At 48.3% G+C, this 17,468-nt stretch overlaps 7 protein-coding genes across 10 annotated transcripts in view; 5 read left to right on the top strand and 2 right to left on the bottom strand.

Annotated features, from left to right (window-relative positions):
- The first annotated feature begins 77 nt into the window (after window positions 1-77).
- LOC6591014 (ubiquinone biosynthesis protein COQ9, mitochondrial) lies at window positions 78-3,932 on the top strand. Its single transcript, XM_002016330.2, has 4 exons — window positions 78-181; window positions 2,639-3,330; window positions 3,390-3,599; window positions 3,670-3,932. Exons 1-4 carry the CDS (start codon window positions 121-123, stop codon window positions 3,706-3,708), a joined length of 1,002 nt encoding a protein of 333 aa, XP_002016366.2. The 5' UTR covers window positions 78-120; the 3' UTR covers window positions 3,709-3,932.
- LOC6591015 (glomulin) lies at window positions 193-2,458 on the top strand. Its single transcript, XM_002016331.2, has one exon. The coding sequence runs from the start codon at window positions 413-415 to the stop codon at window positions 2,351-2,353; it is 1,941 nt and encodes a 646-aa protein (XP_002016367.1). The 5' UTR covers window positions 193-412; the 3' UTR covers window positions 2,354-2,458.
- A 77-nt stretch (window positions 3,933-4,009) lies between the features above and the next one.
- On the bottom strand, window positions 4,010-5,382 carry LOC6590852. The gene has a single exon (XM_002016329.2). The coding sequence runs from the start codon at window positions 5,194-5,196 to the stop codon at window positions 4,186-4,188; it is 1,011 nt and encodes a 336-aa protein (XP_002016365.2). The 5' UTR covers window positions 5,197-5,382; the 3' UTR covers window positions 4,010-4,185.
- A 47-nt stretch (window positions 5,383-5,429) lies between these two features.
- On the bottom strand, window positions 5,430-9,799 carry LOC6590851 (tyrosine-protein kinase receptor torso). Its single transcript, XM_002016328.2, has 14 exons — window positions 9,705-9,799; window positions 8,981-9,339; window positions 8,674-8,916; window positions 8,383-8,620; window positions 8,247-8,329; window positions 8,009-8,177; window positions 7,642-7,947; window positions 7,242-7,580; window positions 7,010-7,181; window positions 6,464-6,956; window positions 6,299-6,393; window positions 6,125-6,247; window positions 5,929-6,066; window positions 5,430-5,864 (listed from the first exon to the last, which is right to left on the bottom strand). The coding sequence occupies exons 2-14, from the start codon at window positions 9,128-9,130 to the stop codon at window positions 5,603-5,605; spliced, it is 2,811 nt and encodes a 936-aa protein (XP_002016364.1). The 5' UTR covers window positions 9,131-9,339; window positions 9,705-9,799; the 3' UTR covers window positions 5,430-5,602.
- A 605-nt stretch (window positions 9,800-10,404) lies between these two features.
- LOC6590850 (diacylglycerol O-acyltransferase 2) lies at window positions 10,405-12,144 on the top strand. Its single transcript, XM_002016327.2, has 6 exons — window positions 10,405-10,806; window positions 10,881-10,978; window positions 11,035-11,166; window positions 11,241-11,582; window positions 11,645-11,844; window positions 11,913-12,144. The coding sequence occupies exons 1-6, from the start codon at window positions 10,678-10,680 to the stop codon at window positions 12,068-12,070; spliced, it is 1,059 nt and encodes a 352-aa protein (XP_002016363.1). The 5' UTR covers window positions 10,405-10,677; the 3' UTR covers window positions 12,071-12,144.
- A 254-nt stretch (window positions 12,145-12,398) lies between these two features.
- On the top strand, window positions 12,399-14,710 carry LOC6590849 (diacylglycerol O-acyltransferase 2). Its single transcript, XM_002016326.2, has 7 exons — window positions 12,399-12,633; window positions 13,074-13,346; window positions 13,421-13,518; window positions 13,583-13,714; window positions 13,809-14,150; window positions 14,213-14,412; window positions 14,476-14,710. The coding sequence occupies exons 2-7, from the start codon at window positions 13,218-13,220 to the stop codon at window positions 14,631-14,633; spliced, it is 1,059 nt and encodes a 352-aa protein (XP_002016362.1). The 5' UTR covers window positions 12,399-12,633; window positions 13,074-13,217; the 3' UTR covers window positions 14,634-14,710.
- A 1,631-nt stretch (window positions 14,711-16,341) lies between these two features.
- LOC6590845 (MAP/microtubule affinity-regulating kinase 3) overlaps window positions 16,342-17,468 on the top strand; it is a 30,519-nt gene continuing 29,392 nt past the window's right edge. For 2 of the 4 annotated variants that reach the window (XM_026986884.1, XM_026986882.1), the window contains exon 1: window positions 16,342-16,952. The gene's annotated coding sequence lies outside the window, so the exon portion shown is untranslated. The remainder of the gene's footprint in view (window positions 16,953-17,468) is intronic. The other 2 variants (XM_026986885.1, XM_026986883.1) reach the window with 1 other exon arrangement.

The raw sequence follows: 17,468 nt of genomic DNA, 5'->3' as shown, positions 1-17,468 counted from the left end.
ACGCCATACCGTGTAAAATATACCGTCCTAACGCCACAAATATACCGTAGTAGTGCTTTAGAACACTCCCCCCACCAAATAAACTGTTTCCAGTCATTCTGACATTTTCAAAGCGCTAAAATGGCAAACGTGCGCTGTTTGCAGAAACTATTTCGTTTACAGAAGCTCCTGCTGCCCCTTCGTAAGTAATCCGTCCCTAGCCACACGCCTGTTATCACATCCAAAGCCACATTTCGCGCCATTCAATTCAGTGCTCGGCCATTACGAAAGAGAAGCGGTGAACAGCTGTTTACGATCGAGAAGTGTGAGGGGGATGCCGCCGGGTCATTGTTTTTTAGAGATTTGTGTAGTAAAATTTGTCAGTATTACTCTAAAAAAAATTGTGTGAACTTTGTGAAAATTAAACGTGGACATGGAGCCGGCTATCGAGGCAAATGCCGCGGCAGCTAACCTGCTGAGGCTTATCAAGCAGCTTCTGCTGGAGAAGGCATACGACGGCGTCAGAATGCTCTTCCAGAGCCCGAACGAGGCGTCCAGGAACATACAGCACATGCCGCTCATCGCCATGGACATATACAACGATATTTGCGTGGTCAACCTGGTGGACGAGGTCAATGGTCGGGAGCCGGAGCTCTTCGATTGCGCCAACGAGCTGCTGAAACTGCTCGCCGAGCACGCCCCGGTGCAGGAGATGATGATGGAGCTAATGGAGAAGATCGAGGAGAGCAGAAGCCACGCGGTGTTCGCGGCATACCTGCGCGCTTTGCAGGTAATCCTTGTGCGCCAGGGCCAGGACAAGCCTCAGGCGGTGATGTGGTGTCTGCAGAGCGTGTTCACGCGCCTGAAGGATTTGCCGCTGCCGGAATATCTGAGCGAGGGCTACGACGAGGCTGCGGGCCGCCTCGTGGAGCAGGATAAGCAGGTGGAGGATCTACTGGCCCACTACATCACCGTCGGCCTGTTCGAGGCTCCGCTGCTCGTGGACATTCTTCAGCGGGACCCCCGTCCCGACCCCCACATCTTTCGCCACTCCACTATGTCACGCCGCAACGCGCTCACCTGCTTCTTAGTGCAGCTTCTGGGCAAGCCACTGGCCCTTCTCGAGATGAGCTACGTGAAGGACGACCTGACCCACACCTACGTCCATCAGGTGGTAAAGAACCTCACCCAGGAGGTCACCAAGTCCATGGGCGGCGACCCCTTCTATCTGCTTGCCCTGGTGGAGAAGCGCGCCCGCTGGGAGCGCAAACTGAACGCCGCAAAAGGCGTCTACGAGATGACTGGCCAGAACGTGTTCCTCATCGAGGATATGATGCCCCTGCATGCCATGGCCATGTACTACCACGCCCTCTTCGTGCGCGACTTGTTGCCGCCAACAACACCCAAGATTTATTCGCCGCTCTTCCTGTTCGAGTCGAGCCTCTATCTGGTGGTTGAGCTGCTCCGGCAGCCGGAGCCACCGCTGCAGCACTGCGGCCTGCGCCTCCTCGAGCACGTGCTGATCAATCGCGGCGGCGCATCGGTGCCCCATTTCTCGCTGCAGCTGGACGTCCATAAGCGATTCTGCGATGAGCTCTGCAAGATTGTCGGCTACTCGCCGCAGGTGGGATTGCGTCAGCTGGGACTGCACGTGCTCCGGCATTACATACTGGCGTTCGATGACCAGGGAAAGTGCCTGATCCTTAAGAACCTGCTGGAGACGCTACAGCACGACGGCCTGATGGGCTACCTAAGTGCCATGTTCAAGGACCTAGTGGACAAGGCCCTGATGGCCCACATAAGGAGCGGCGTCGCGATGCCATCCGAATTCCGCGGCAAGCATTTCAGGGAAATGCTGATGCTGTGCGTCTGCGTGCTGCCCAACGACGTTAAGTCGGATTTGCTGCTGCACGCCGATCGGATCTGCAACGCCATCAACATCTTGCGGTACTTTGCCTTGAGCGACAGGCGCAACGTCACCGGATTCTGGGACATTCTGCCAGAGATCGAAAAGCGTCTGCTGGTGCCCCTGGGCACGGCCCTGGACTTCTCGATGGCCCACTACAAGGCGTACAAGGAGCGCGTGGAGAACGGCCAGAGTGCCTCGGACGACGCCCTCATGAAGAAGCAGCTGCAAATGCTGGCCGTAAACATCACCAACAGCGGCATTGCCGGCGAAGGCGACAGCAGTCTGCCCGACATCGGGCGCCAGGAGAAGCTCGACGTGCTAACCAGCTCTATCACCAGCCTGGAATGGCTCCTGTCGATTTATGTGCGCGCCAACGAGGTAATCGAGCAGACCGCCCGCCAGCGCAAACTCCTCCAAGACGCGGGCCCAGTCCTGACCCCGGCCCCAGCCACAGAACCCGTTTAGGCTCTTAACTTTATACATTTGTGTCCATAACGAAAGCGAAATGATAGCGTAAACTAATTGTATGTGTAAACAGATTAGAAACCGAAACTGAAACGAACAAGCGAACTGTGTGGTGTGTTGGGGGATCTCCGGGGCGATAATTGGCCGGCAAATGGCAAATGGCAAATGGAGCTACTGAGTGTGCTAATCAATTGGCCACAGAGGCTGGCTCTGTGTCTGCCCGTCCTGTCCATGACTTTAATTCGGGGCTCATGCCTGCCTGTGTGTGGCTTCTTCTATTTTCAGATGCACAGACCTGTCACCTGGCCTCCCTGCACAGACAGCTGCCCCTGGCTGCTGCATCTCTGGCGCGCGGCTATGCCAAAGATGCCACGGACAAGACCACCGGCAGCACCAGCTTGGAGGACTTTCGGGCACGCGAGGAACAGCTGGAAAGGGAGCGGGATGCCGCGGAGGAGGCGGCAGCAAAAGCCACACAAAATGAGGCCGGTAGTGGGGGAGCAGGAGGAGCAGGTGGCAAGCACCAAGAGTCTGCAGAGCAGACCGCTAAGCAGGCCAAGGTGGATGCCATACGCGACAAGATACTCGATGCGGCCCTGGAGCATGTGCCTCAGCACGGCTGGACAAGGCAGGCCATTGTCCTCGGTGCCGAGCAGTGCGGCTACCCCAGCGTGGTCCATGGCATGTTCCCGGAAGGTGGCTTTGCCCTCGTCTCCCACTTCAACGGCAGGTGCAACGCGCAGCTGGTGCAGAGCTTGAAGGAGAAGACGAGCAAGGGCCAGCAGGAGGTCGAGAATCCGCTCGACTTCCTGGTGCAGGCGGTGCGTCAGCGTATGGAGATGATCGCGCCGTACAAAGCTCAATGGCCGCAGGCGATGTCACTGATAGCACAACCGCAGCACGCGTCGACGGCGCTGGCCCAGGTGCTCACCCTGGTGGACGACATCTGCTACTACTCGGGCGATCGATCCGTGGACGTGAGTTGGCGCGAGTAATCGTGATCCCAAGAGTTTTGATTGAGTGATTATCCTTGCAGTTTGGCTGGTACACGCGGCGCATTGGCTTGGCGACCATCATGAAGATGACCGAACTGTACCTGCTGCAGGACACCTCCGCTGGCAACGTCCAGACGTGGGAGTTCCTCAAGAACCGCATGGACGAGGCCGTTCAGCTGCAAATGGCCCTCTCCCAGACCGAGGGCATGACGCACACGTTTCAACGTTCCTTCAACTCGGCCTTCATAACGGTGAGGAACCCGCCGACCTCCGCGATCTCCGACGCTCACTCACTCTTCAACTTCTTTCTCCTCCACACAGGCACGGAATATACTCGGCCTGGGATTTAAACGAAATTAGCCCCGATACCTGTTGCCTCACGCAGTCCAAAGAAGGAATGGGAATCCTTTGGCAGCCATGGATCCTCTCCCATTCAACGATCTACACTTATATTATACCTTAACTCTACGTGTTTATAAGTACATATACGTACGTCTTTCTTTCTACAATCCTGATGTTTAGCTGGAGTCGGAGGTCCTTTGTGGGTTCTTTCTGGTGTGATGATTATATAGATATTAAATGAATTATGAGAATTTCGTTGGGGCGTATGAGTGGGGAAAACTATAGAACTAGATAGCTAGTTGTTTGCTTGACCATAGCATTCTCTTTGTACACCTTTACACAAGTTTATTTCAAATTTAAACTAAATTCCGATGGGACAACCACAAAACTGTACAAACTGCATTTCTACAGGAGGCAGCCGATGGCAACAGCAGCTACCACAAAACGTAGCAAACGTTTGGGGCAGCCGCCATCGCCAGCAGGCGCCTCTCATGATTACTCTACGCTTCTTCGGTGGGTGGTCTTGTTGCTGCGACTTTCGTGAACTTGGGTCAGACGAGCTTTGCCGAACGGCAGAATAAAGTCTTCCGACGGAGCCTTCCTGGTTTCCAAATATTCTTTGAAGATCTTAAGGAGCTCGTTGTCTCGCGATGGCTTGGGTGTTGCTACCATGGTCCTGGTCTCCGGATCTGCTGTTTTATATGCCGAGCAAATTGGGGGATTTGCCATCTTTTCTGCAGTAACTTTCAATGGAGAACGAGTCGGGATCTGGGCTTTTGAGCCCGCTACGCCCGCGTACAGGTCTGAGATACCCCTTATCATGTTGGAGCGCTTTCGATCCACCGTCCACTTGCCGAAAACAACGAACAGATCCAGATAGAGCAGCGTCTTGAGCATATCCTTTATGAACGTCGAGTCGCTGTCTCTAAACAGGGCACGAAGCAGCTTCAGCAGCTCGTCCTGCTTCCCCAGCAGGCCCACCAGGTCGCCCTTGTCCTGGCCGTTTCTGAACCACTTATACTGGCGGTTCAGCAGCTGCATTTGGGACACATAGTCCTGCATCATCCGCATCAGCTTGCCGACAGCCTCCGGAGCCATTGGAATGGTGATATATCCCAGATCGTTGAACAGAGAGAAGTTGGAGAAAAGGGCGTCCGGGTAGCCACTTATCGGAACCTTGTACGCCCGTCGCCTGCGAACGATCTGCAAGACACCGGCGTAGTTGGCGTGAAGCAGGCGCAGCAGCATGTAGTGGATGGTCTGCGTTGAGCGATGCATCTTCTCGGCCATCGTGGCGATCAGCCTGCGGTTCAGCTCCAGCCATTTCTCGGGCATCGTGTCGCACTGGTTCGGGTATGGCCTGTTCTTGTCCGGCAGTAGATGCTCTCGGTTGATGGTCCTCCGCTGCAGCGAACAACTCCTGGTGATGTCCCGTACCGGACAGTTCGGACAAGCGTAGGGAATCTGCGGACAGGGGCTCTCTTGCTGGCTGCAGAAGTTGCACATCGTGAAGGATCTTGATATTAGGATTAAGCAGAGGTCTGAAGGGGTTTTTGTACTGATTTTTTTCAAATTTTGATAGCTTTCAAGAGCTTAACGATCAATGTCCAAAGGGGCCCAAACAATTAGATCTACACACCATTGAAGAATCGAATCAAACGTTTGGGAATGATTAGAATTGATTTAGCTTCGAGGAGCACTTGCCCGCAAAGCTGTTGACAGATATGGCACAGCAATGGTTGGAGCCTCAGGTTCTCTTGAATCTGATTTCAATGTTTATTTCAAATAAGAGGTAATCTACTCGTAGCTGCTTCTCAGCGTTGTCTGAATTTGATTCATATCATATCATATTGCACATTAAACGCATTAATTTGCGTGCTTAATGACCTCCATTTCGTCTGATGTTATCCCACTAGTTCAAAGGCTCCAAGTAAGTCTCTGCATCCTTGGGCAGCTCCTGCTCCGGCACCCCTTTGCTACTGTGCATGATGCCACATGCCTCTGGCTCGGGCTGTGTTTCTGCCTTTGACTTGGACTTGGCTTCTGCTTGCTTCTGCAGGCGAAGCGGCATTTCGTTGGTGGCCAGAATCATCCCACCCAGACGCTCTTTGAGACCGGTGAATGTGGGTCTGTGGGAGGGTATCGAGCTCCAGCAGCTCTTCATCAGACCGAACCTAGAGAAGTGGGCGAAAGCCAGTTGGCAGTGGAGATTCAATGGAGTTTAGTGTTTAGACATACATTTCGTGTGTGCAGCCCTCCGGCCGCTTCATGCGGTGGCCCTGGCGCAGCATCTGGAGCAGGTCGCCGGGCGATACAGATGGATAGGGCATTCCGCCGAGGGTCATAATCTCATAGAGCAGCACACCAAAGGACCAACTGAAAGAAGTAAGGAATCAGCGGAAAAGTAAACGATCTGCTGTAAAAGGCTGCTTACACATCGCTCTGACTGGTGTACACCTGATGGGTGAGTGACTCCAGGGCCAGCCACTTGATGGGCAACTTTCCGCTGACTCCGCTCTTGCGATAGACGTTCTCGTGGTAAACATCGCGACTGAGCCTGCAAGAGAGAGGGCTTGAAAAGGGAACACTACGCCTCAAGGACACTCACCCAAAGTCGGCTATCTTAATGCTACGGTCCAGGGAGATCAAGACATTGCGTGCTGCCAGGTCGCGGTGCACCACTTTGTTCTGCGCCAGGAACTCCTGAAATGCAAGAGATAGGATATTTTGACCGCCACTTGATCACCAATAGACAGCTGTTCCAATCACTCACCATGCCGACGGCGACCTGCTGGGCGATGTCCAACAAATCCGCGTACTTGAGTGGCGCTCGTTGGGGACTTAGCTTAGGGTCTGCTCGCGAATCAAAGTATTCCTTGTTCTCGAAGGTTCGCTTAGTCGCTGTCCCTTCCCCTTTCTCTGGATCGACTTGCTGGATCTTCGACTCTTTCGAAAATGGTGGCAGGGTCATGCTACTTCCAATGTTTTCAATGTCATCGAGTCCGTAGGACTTGTTGTCTGCTGCATTGGTGAATCTTGCGAGAGAGTAGGTCTCCACGCGGTTGCTGGTGCGCGTCTGATCTGTGTCGGACTCCTCCTCCACGGTGGACAGCATGGAACAGTTGATCTCCTCGATGCGTATGTTCCGATCCAGATCAAGAGAAGGACTACGTTTCGGACGTTGCACTCTCCGCTTCTCGAATTCCTGCTCGTGCTTCTGCTTCAAGTGGATCGCACTGCGCTCCTGTCTAAACTTCCACTCCTCGCTGGGTTAATGCAAATTAGACTTGGACAGAGCTTTGCATGCCATTCCACTCACCGCAGAAAGTTTTGCAGACTGCCGAGGCTGCAGTACTCGATGAGCAGCATCATGCGATTGCTGTACCTCGTCGAGTAGCCCACGATGCCCACGATGTTGGGATGCTTGCCCACCGCCTTAAGCATCTGGATCTCACACTTGAACGCATACACATCCTCCTCGTTGGGCTCATCTGTCAGGAAGATAGGCACATCATTTCTCGGCGGGAAAGGAGCTCAGCACCCTTTCTCACCTTTCAGCAGCTTGACGGCCACCTGTCGCTTCTTGTACACGCCGCGTCGCACCAGGCCAAAGGCACCCTCGCCCAGCACATCCAGCAGGAGCACGGTTTGCGGCTCCACCTCCAGCTCATCAACAAAGTCAAAACTCTCGTTGGCCGAGAGAGTGACCAACAGGCCGCTACTGTCTATCAGTGAGAGATGGAAGTTGTTCTGATTGGCCTTCTCCTTCGACTCCATGTCCACGGCCTGGGCGTCCTGACGATTGCGCTTGCAGAACGTCAGTGAGCACAGAATGATGATGCAGAAGACGGGGACAATGACAAATACCAAGAGCTTGATCAGATTTCCCTCTATCAAAGTGAAGTTATCCCATCAGTTATACGATTGCGGCTTGACCTGAATACTCCTCACCCTTCAGCCACTCGTCGCGAGGCGCCTTGTCCAGCAACACTCCAGAGGCATTCCTGCCGCCCGCCGTATGGGCCACTAAGTGCACCTCAAAGCTAGATCCCAGCACCTTAATCATGGGAATGAAGCAGTAGCTCGCATTCCCGTCCAAAGTGAAGTTCGCCTCTTGGCTTTCCAGGTGCAGGTCGAGGATGTGAAGTGTGTAGTAATCGGGCAGGTGGCTGGGCCGCTGCCAGCTGACATTCAGTGCCAGTGTGTTCTCTAAATACTGCTCCTGTGTCACGGATAGATTTGACGGTTTGGTCGGTGCTGTCGGAGGAGAGGGTAAGTGGGCTATACTTAACCGACTTCTGGGGGTTGGTATGCTTACCGCAGAGCGTGTAGTTAAAGTGATGCCAGTCCAGACAATTTGGAGCCTGCACTACCAACCACTTCAGGTCGCTCTCCAGCATGTTTAAGTAGTTCACCGTCCGCACGCCCACCATGTACTGCTCCCCGAACTTCAGGCTGTCGATGGTGTGTCTGTACAGTCGACGCGGCTGTGGACGGCAGGTTATGGTGATTATGGGGACATAGGCATATGGTTCGCCTGCATTCCTGCTACTTACATCGCGAAACTCCAATTGCATAGGCTGATCCATTGTCACGCTTTCGGTTGAATAATACACCAGATCGAAGAAACAGTTGCGGTCTGGAGAAGCAAACAATTGTGACGCGGCGGATGAGAAAATAAAAAGCACCCACCTGCAGAGGGCTGCCACTCTATCTCGGCGGCAATATGTTGCCCATCTTCCTGGGGCTGGACAAACCCAAGCAGCTTCACGGCACCCATCTTGCTGGGCTGATAGCCACGCCTCAGGGTGCCAAATGTTTCCTCGTTGGCTATCACGGAGTAGCTGCCATCGCTGTGCACAGCCAGAGCGGTAATGTTGTGCTCAGTGTAGGCTTCCAGTGAGTGCAGGACCAGGAAGTTGTCATCTGACTGCAATGGAATCGATTCGTTGAGCAAAGAACGCCAATACGTCTTCCACTCACCAGAAAGAGCTTCGACTCCACAATGTCCTCACTGACAGCATTCACTTTGATGATGTACGTGGCGTTCGGTGTCTGGCCCAGCTCCAACCTGCTGTGCTGCACCCAATCTATGCGGAAGGCCAGCATCGACTCTGTGCGACATACCATCTTCAGCTGGTAGTTCTCCTGTATTCTGCGCACCGTTGCCGGAGCATAGTCGCTGGCCTCGTTCTCCCTGCAGATCTTGAAGCACTCAAGAAAGTTCTGCAAAAAGACATCCAGGTCATTGAATAGATTAGCGTGTCAGTAATCCCCTGGGGCAGCTCACCTTTGTTTCTTCCAGGCAGCGCTGGGTGCAGGCGGACACCGTGAGGAGCGTCTTGTCCTCTGAGATCTGGCTCATCAGCAGCAGTTCACCTCGGTTGCTGCCAATCGTCAGCCAAAAGAGAAACGCGTATTTGACATAGAAAATCATCATTTTGTTATTCCTGTTCGATTTTTTCAGTTCTTTTTGTACGATGTATACGTATGTGTATGCACAATATACTATTTGTTTCTTCGAGCTGCTTAATAGGCTTTCTTTCCGTGCAGTTCACGCAACGGTTATTGCACTTTCTATTATGCACTTTGGCACATCAATCCATTGCCGTGCGGCCCTTCAGTTAATGCTGGATTACTCTGCCCAATCTATAATTGATAAAGGAATTAATTATTGGCGAAATCTCAACCGCCGCACACGGATTATCCAGCTAGAGTGAAGTCGCGAGAGTGAGACGGCAGTGAAGCAGCGGGAGCAGCGAAAACGAATGATAAAGGCGGTGGATAGCAGAATGGAATACATTTTATTCTATTTTGTTTTGTGCTGCTTCGATGTCTGTCCCATGCATTTAAAATGAAATGCAAAATTCGAGCGTTTCTCTTCGATGACTGGGGATTGGGCAACTGATCGACGCCATAGAGCAACGGAATATGTACACCCGCACACCCAAATCAGCGGAGAAGCAGATAGATGGAATGTGCCAGGAATCTCTGCTCTTGATTGCATACATTACCTTTTACTATTTCATGTTATGTTATTTTGTCGTTCCGGCAGTGTTTCTATGGCCTTTCTACCAGTATATCAGACTTTAGTTATAGAACAGTGGGATTTCAAAGTAGGAACCTCGTTTATGTTTTATTTATAAAATTACAGTTTTTTTTGGCGGCAAATAACTGTTATTTCGAACTGAACTAATTCGAAGAATTCGATAAATGATTTTTCGAACTACATTTTTATGATATCGATTCCTAAGCAAATGCAGCTCAGTGAACGCAGGAGTGGCGCCTAAATTTAAAATACCTACATCCGATCATAAAAAACTTTCCCTGAAAATGTATCTGCATGCGTCGGATATTTTAATTGGCAAATAGGATTGCCAAAATGTTTTACATAGATTCACGGGTGTTTCGCTCTTTATTAATATATTTTAGTTATAAAAGTATATCAAATTACGTTCCCTAATCCACTTGTTGCATCTTAACTATGTATATTAAAGAAGTTCCCATCAAAATCTATCCAGAACATGATTCACTAATCTCAATCGACGCCACATAATGTGATTTCAACAATCCCAAGTGCATGTTGCGACCCAATACCTTTGAATCATATGCACTCGCTGTTCTAAAGGTCGAGAAGGGGCTATGATAGAGAAGACTATGGGAATTTCGGTAGCAGCTTTGGCATAGTACCATACTAGACTTTGACCCATAAAATATGATTTCCTAAACGCTGATTAAAAGCCAACCTATTATCGTCATAATCGGAATTTTTGCCAACAAACAAAGAACTGTTGACCAGTTGGTGGATGTGGTTGTTAGCAACTATTACGGATAGTCGTTGCCACCATCAACTCGAATACCGATAATCATAAGTGTTATACTTCGGAAATTGTTTGACGCTTGCTTCGGCAATCGTTCAGTAGCTTGTTAGACGTAAGACGAGTAGGAAGACCAACCGCAGAGTGGTTTTATAGGACAACGGGAATCATGAAAATCGAATGGGCTCCTCTCAAAGTTCCGCCGGCCCGGCGTTTGCAGACCATGATCACGGCACTCTTCACCATGGCGTTCTTCGTGCTGTTGTTTTCTTCTTACTTGTTTGTTGCCGGTTCACTGGTGAGATAATCCTTCATATACATATGTAGCTCTCTTTGGGTCAGTATTGTATATATGAAGTATCTATATTCTAGATCTATGGTGGACTCATTCTGCGCAGCTTGATACTGATCTACTTGGTCTATATGTATTTGGACCACAAGAGAACCCACTCCATCATTGACAGCAATGGGTAAGTCCATAATCCTAATGGATAAACAGTACATATTCCTAATACTAATACCATAGATGGATGCTAAACCGAACCAATACCCTGTATCGGAGCTATCGCAACTACTTTCCCGTGGAACTAGTGAAGACCGCAGAGCTCCCCGCAAACAGAAATTATATTTTAGCCAGCTTTCCTCACGGCATACTGGGGTAAGAGCGCCTGACAGGGACAATCTTATCTATAAATATTCTAAATTCGATTCGCTACTGATTTCCCGCAATAGAACTGGAATCGGGATCAATATGGGAGTGGAAATCTCCAAGTGGCTGGAACTGTTCCCCCAGATTCGGCCCAAGGTTGGCACTTTAGATCAGCACTTCCTTGTGCCATTTATGCGGGAGGTGCTGCGCGCCTGGGGGCTCGTGTCGGTGTCGAAAGAGGCCCTGATCCATATGTTAACTAAGTCGAATGACCCAAAGCATGCGGACAATCGCGATGGCTTCACATCCAATGCGGTGGCCATACTTGTGGGTGGCGCCCAAGAGGCCATGGACTCGCATCCTGGCCAATATATACTGACCCTGAAGAGCCGCAAGGGATTCGTCAAAATGGCCATAAGAACAGGGTGAGTGTATAAAGAAAGTAGCATATTGTTTAAATACGACAGTAACCTTGTTCCTGATGCAGTTCATCGATTGTGCCCTCATTTTCCTTTGGGGAGGTGGACATATTCGATCAGGTGGCTAATCCGCCGGACTCCCTACTCCGTCGCGTTCAGTCTGTGGTGAAGAAATTGACGGGCGTTGCCCCGCTGATTCCAGTCGGTCGCGGTTTCTTCAATTATACCTTCGGCTTCCTGCCCCAACGCCGTCGCATCGTTCAAGTCGGTGAGTATCTGTAAAATGTATACAAGAATAAGATCTTTAAGGCCTAAACCATGATCTGAATCCTCCAGTCGGCGCTCCCATCGATGTGGTAAAGAGTGATCAACCGGATGCCGCCTATGTGGACAAGGTGCATGGCCAGGTCATGGAGGCTCTGGAAAAGATATTCGATCAGTACAAGGAGCAATATATACCGCATTCAAAGAACACCAAGCTGGTTATACATTAACCTGGAAACATTAATTGATATTTTTCCTTTGAAATAATGTGATCTTCAATCTACTTTAAAAGCATTTATTACGAGTATAAATACATACCTACCTATATACATATATTTACTTATTCTTGAACTAACTATACCTATGTATACCTATCGAAAGTCACCAATTATTATGTTAGCTATATCTCGGCTGGATATTGCCATGGCTCTGGCATACCTACATGTGTTTTGTAGCCTATAGCGCACATTCTGTATAGTATAGTATACTAGTATATAGTATTAGTATATAGTATCTAAATGACTCGCATATCGTGCACTACATTCAGCATTTGCCAGTTGTGCGCCAGCGTTTTCGGTTCTGCTTGTTCGTCGAATGCGAGAACATTCTTGGCACGGGGTCAATAAATGAGCGAATCGTTGGCATAATTAACGTTGAACATGAATGACCGTGATTGAATTATACAAACTTTTCCACGTGCCAAGTTCTCAGTCAATTTTCTTTTATGTGGCGCCCCCGTGAAATTGCAAATTGGAAAACAGGTTGTAATTACAGCACTACTTTAAACTAAAGTGTGAGTATATATGTTACATGTGTATATCCAAAACTCGTAACATACATATGACAGAATGCATGGAACTGAAGACGTGAAGTGTGATGAATACTAATCTAAAGGTCGAGAGGGGGAGAATGATAAAGATATGCCTGAACCCAACCCATATCGAAATCGCAATCGCCCCGTACTCTTATCGGGGGTCCACTTTGAACCCCAAGCATATAATTTGCCAGACGATGATTATTGCAGCCACTTCGAAACGACGCCTTTCACGTTAATAGATCGTATGCATTGATTGGTACACCAAATGGTAGGGAAGGGGTTCTTTAAGGGATTGGATACACCAATGATAGCAAAAATCTTAGCTTAGTTAATGGGATTTAGAAAGACGGACAGACCGAGACGAGTACCCGAGTAAGTGCTAATAAGTTTTTAATCTATTATTAACTTGTTAACAGCTGGGGGCCCCGAATTCGACCGCCCCTGATAAGGATAAGTTCGAGTGTCCAATTGAAATCGCTTGTCGCCACTGAGCTCTCATTCAGTCGCTGGAGAGCCGTTGAAAAGGTTGATTGTGGTCGGTCCGATCCGTAGCGGAAAATATGAAAATTGAATGGGCTCCTCTCAAAGTCCCGCCGCGCCGGCGTCTGCAGACCCTAGTCACGCTTTTGATCACGTTCACGTGCTTCATTCTGTCAATAACTGCCATTCCGATTATCGTGGCTTCGCTGGTAAGGCAATAGATGTTTTTTTCGTTGTCATAGCTATCATTGTTTAGATAATTATCTGAAACCACTCCATTCAGATCTATGGTGGTCTCATTTTGCGTAGCTTGATACTCGTCTACTTGGTCTACATACTCTACGATCACAAGCGAAACAATTCTGTAATAGATGGAAATGGGTAAGTGTCGATCGTCCACAACAGCCGTTTAAGATACAATAATCCCATTGAAAACCTCCCTTAGCTGGCTGTTGAACCGCTCTAATCGCCTGTATCGGCACTATCGCAACTACTTTCCCGTGGAACTGGTGAAAACAGCCGAGCTGCCACCAAACAAAAACTATATCTTGGCTAGCTTTCCGCACGGCATACTCGGGTAAGAATGTCGACAGATAGCCAATCTTATCGAACCACTCCAGTGACGAAACGCACTATGCATACATACAATAAATATGTACTGATCAAAATAGAAATGGAATCGGCATCAACATGGGCCTGGATATCTCACGGTGGCTCGAACTGTTCCCTAAGATCCGACCGAAGGTGGGCACTCTGGATCAGAACTTCCTGATACCTATTGGACGTGAGGTGCTGCGCTCTTGGGGCCTGGTGTCGGTGTCGAAAGCCTCCCTTAACTATTTGTTAACCAAATCGAATGATCCGAAGCATGTGGACAATCGCGATGGCTTCACATCCAATGCGGTGGCCATACTTGTGGGTGGCGCCCAAGAGGCCATGGACTCGCATCCAGGGCAATACATTGTGACCCTAAAGAACCGCAAGGGATTCGTCAAAATGGCCATACGAACGGGGTGAGTAAATGTAGGAAGTGCATGCTTAAATATGGAACTATGCTACCTCCATTTTAATGCAGATCACCGATCGTTCCGACGTTTTCCTTTGGGGAGGTGGATATATTCGATCAGGTGCCCAATCCCCCGAATTCCCTGGTCCGCCGAGTGCAGACTGCGGTGAAACAGCTTACGGGTATATCGCCTCTGATTCCAGTGGGTCGTGGCATCTTCAACTATTCCTTTGGCTTCCTGCCAAATAGACGTCGCATCGTACAAGTTGGTGAGTATCAAGTGGGATTCAATTGTAGGGGAATGCTTGAACTAATGTATTGAATTTACGCAGTGGGCGCCCCCATCAATGTGGTGAAAAGTGATCAGCCTGATGCCGCCTATGTGGACAAGGTGCATGGCCAGGTCATGGAGGATCTGGAAAAGATGTTCGAAAAGTACAAGAAGAGATATATTCCTAACTCAAAGAACACCAGGCTGGTCATCCATTAAACGGGAAAATGTTCTATAAGTATGTCGACGAAATGTGATCTTAGTTCCACTTGCATTTAATATAAACCTAAATTCGGTATTGTGCTTAAATTCGAAATGAAAGGTGGGCGCGAACTAAATCGAAGAGCTGCCATCCCTGGGTGATGGGGAGAACTTAACTGGCGGTGTAGGATAGATTTTATGATGGCAGGGTGATTCGGTAGTTTAAGGAGGGTTAATTGGGAAAAAAACACCGGCATTTTAAGTAAAACGGAGGGCAAAGCAAAAACACGTCTGGTCACTGCAAAATGTAAAAAAATCTACGAATAAGTTCCTCTAATCGCACAAAAATATCACCGACAAATATATTATCAGCACATCGCGGCATATATCGATGTATTGTATCAATACAACCCATCCCTAATTGGTGGTTGCATCATTTACGGTATTCTGTTCCATATATTTTGACATCGAAATTGAGTTGAAGGTTATTTATGAGTCATTAATCTTTTTAATTTGCATTCATATCCTTGTCAATCCTTCACTTTCCAAAAATGTATCTTTGTCGCGCACTACTTCTATTCAGTCGATAGTATCGATGGCCGAACTTGAATCGGGTAAGGTTCTCTTTGAACCGGTAGGCAACAATGAGCAATTTCCCTTACGTTTCATTTGTTTTTTTAGACTAAATACAATAAAAGCAAGTATTTAAAATAAACCAGTCAAATAGAAAATAATCTCATTAATTGGATAAAACTATGTGGGCAGGGCTGAAAGATTTATCTAGCATGTATATTCCACAGAATATCAAAATCGAGGAATCTGGTTTCCAATCCTTGATGGAGAACGATTAACCCATTGTAGATCAACGGGGTATTTTAATATTCCACCGAATACATTTTTTAAGTTCAGAGGAAAGATGGTATGAATAAAAGCAAGTATTTAGAATAAGTCAGTTAAGTAGAAAATTAATTCAGCAATCGTATAAAATTATGTGGGCAGGTCTGAGTGATCTTTCTTGCTAGTAATATTCCACGGAAAATCAAAAACGAGGATTATGTAACATAGAACTTGAATTCGCCACTCGATAGTGTTGAATAGAATGATTAAAAAAATTGATACTATCGATAGTGCAGGGCTTCTTTAAATTTCTTGGAAGTAGCGAACATGATTTCCAGTAAAACGGCAGCTTGATCTGCATAGAACTGCGAACGAAATCCTTATTTTGTATATCGGGGATGGTGGCATTGCTGAGCGATCTTAAAATATCAAAAGCCTTTTTTTTATTTCTCTAGCAAAAAAAGCAGACCTACCTGCCAACAGGTGAGCATTGATCTATTTATGCGATCGTGCTACTTTCAAAAGCCCTAACTTCAAATTTTCTTGGCTCAAGCAGTCTGAAGAATGTGACATGCCTTAACCATTGTCGAACTCGCATTGTCAGTTACAATAACACCCAGAACATTTCGCAGTGAGTTGGCTATGTTTCTGAATGAATAAAGGGATCTTCAAGTTTTTCGGTTGACCCCACTGCACTTTTCAAAATCAAATCAGAGATGGGGAAGCGACCGATAAGAGCTCAATAGTATCATGAAAAGTAGCAAAACCATCGATAGTATCAACTAGCACCAAAACATCGATACTATCGATAGTGCCATCGATGGTTTGACACCTATAATTTGTTGCTGCCAAAGTGAATGTGCTTATAAAAAAAATAGTAATATTTAACAGCATTGTGTGTGTGTCGGACAATCGGCGATTAGCACTTTTGTCCCCTAGCGCAGTTGACAAAAAAAACTGTCACCCAATTCCCAATATCAAGTTACCCATCACATCATTTTGGATATGTACATACATAGCCCACGAAGGGCAGAGCAGAATAAAATTCGTGGCCAACAAGAGTGGTGTCAATCGCTGTAATTTTGTGAAAATTCGGAGACCGTCTCGGTGATATCGTAATAACAAAAGGCAATAAATAGAAAGAGAAAAATCTGATTGAAAACCAGAGCCAGCGCTACTGCTGCTGCGAGCGAGCGAGTGAGTGTGTGAGCGAGTGAGAAAGATATGTATTGCATTTGCATTTCGTTGTGTGTGTCCGTTGTCGTCTCTTTCGACTCTGTTCGGTAAAAGTCGGCCTTTCCACCGAAACCACTTTGTGCGTGAAAATCGGAAAGGAAAAGAAAGGAGAAAAATTAAATAATAATAATGTGTTACATCGATGGAAAGAGTCTGCGCTGATAAAGCACTGTGCCTGACTCCCCGAAACACCAAAAGAGAGCAGCAGCAGCAAACGCCTAAACACTTCTTCGCCTCGGTCCGATCGGAAATTTCATTTTATTGGTAAGTATAAGAAGAGAGCGCCTCACCGCTCAGCGCCGCGCCGCTCTGCTCCGCGCAGTCGGACGGATGGGATGGCGAGTCGGGGCAGCCAGCGCCAGCAAATCAATACTTTAAGGGGCTGCCATTCCGTTTCGTTAGTTTTTCTTTCCCATTCGTTGGCAGTACCAGCCCCCGCCTTGTCCGCCAGCAACACCGCCCCCGCTTCCGCCCAGCTATAAAAGCGCTGCTGTGTGTTTGTGAGTGTATGTGTGTGTGTGTGCTCTGTAACAACGAGTACAATTTTCTGCACATACGAAAAAAAGAAAGACCGAATAAAGAAAGAAATTCACATTAATTTATGTACAAGTGTCTCCCTCCGTGTCCATCTCTGTGTACGTGTACGTGTGCGTGCGTGTGAGCGGTGCGAGTGTTTTGCGTTAATTTTTAAAAAACAGTTGTTTGGCAGAAAGGGAATTTTCGGTGCTTGTATTTTTAGACCCCAAGCTCCCGTACTTAAATTATTTATAACCCACTCGA

This window comes from Drosophila persimilis, unplaced genomic scaffold, assembly GCF_003286085.1.
Source record: "Drosophila persimilis strain 14011-0111.01,24,50 unplaced genomic scaffold, DperRS2 tig00000002-arrow-pilon, whole genome shotgun sequence".
Classification (NCBI taxonomy): domain Eukaryota; kingdom Metazoa; phylum Arthropoda; class Insecta; order Diptera; family Drosophilidae; genus Drosophila; species Drosophila persimilis.
The sequence above is the reverse complement of the archived record's forward strand: the minus strand, read 5'-3'. Positions and strand labels throughout refer to the sequence as shown.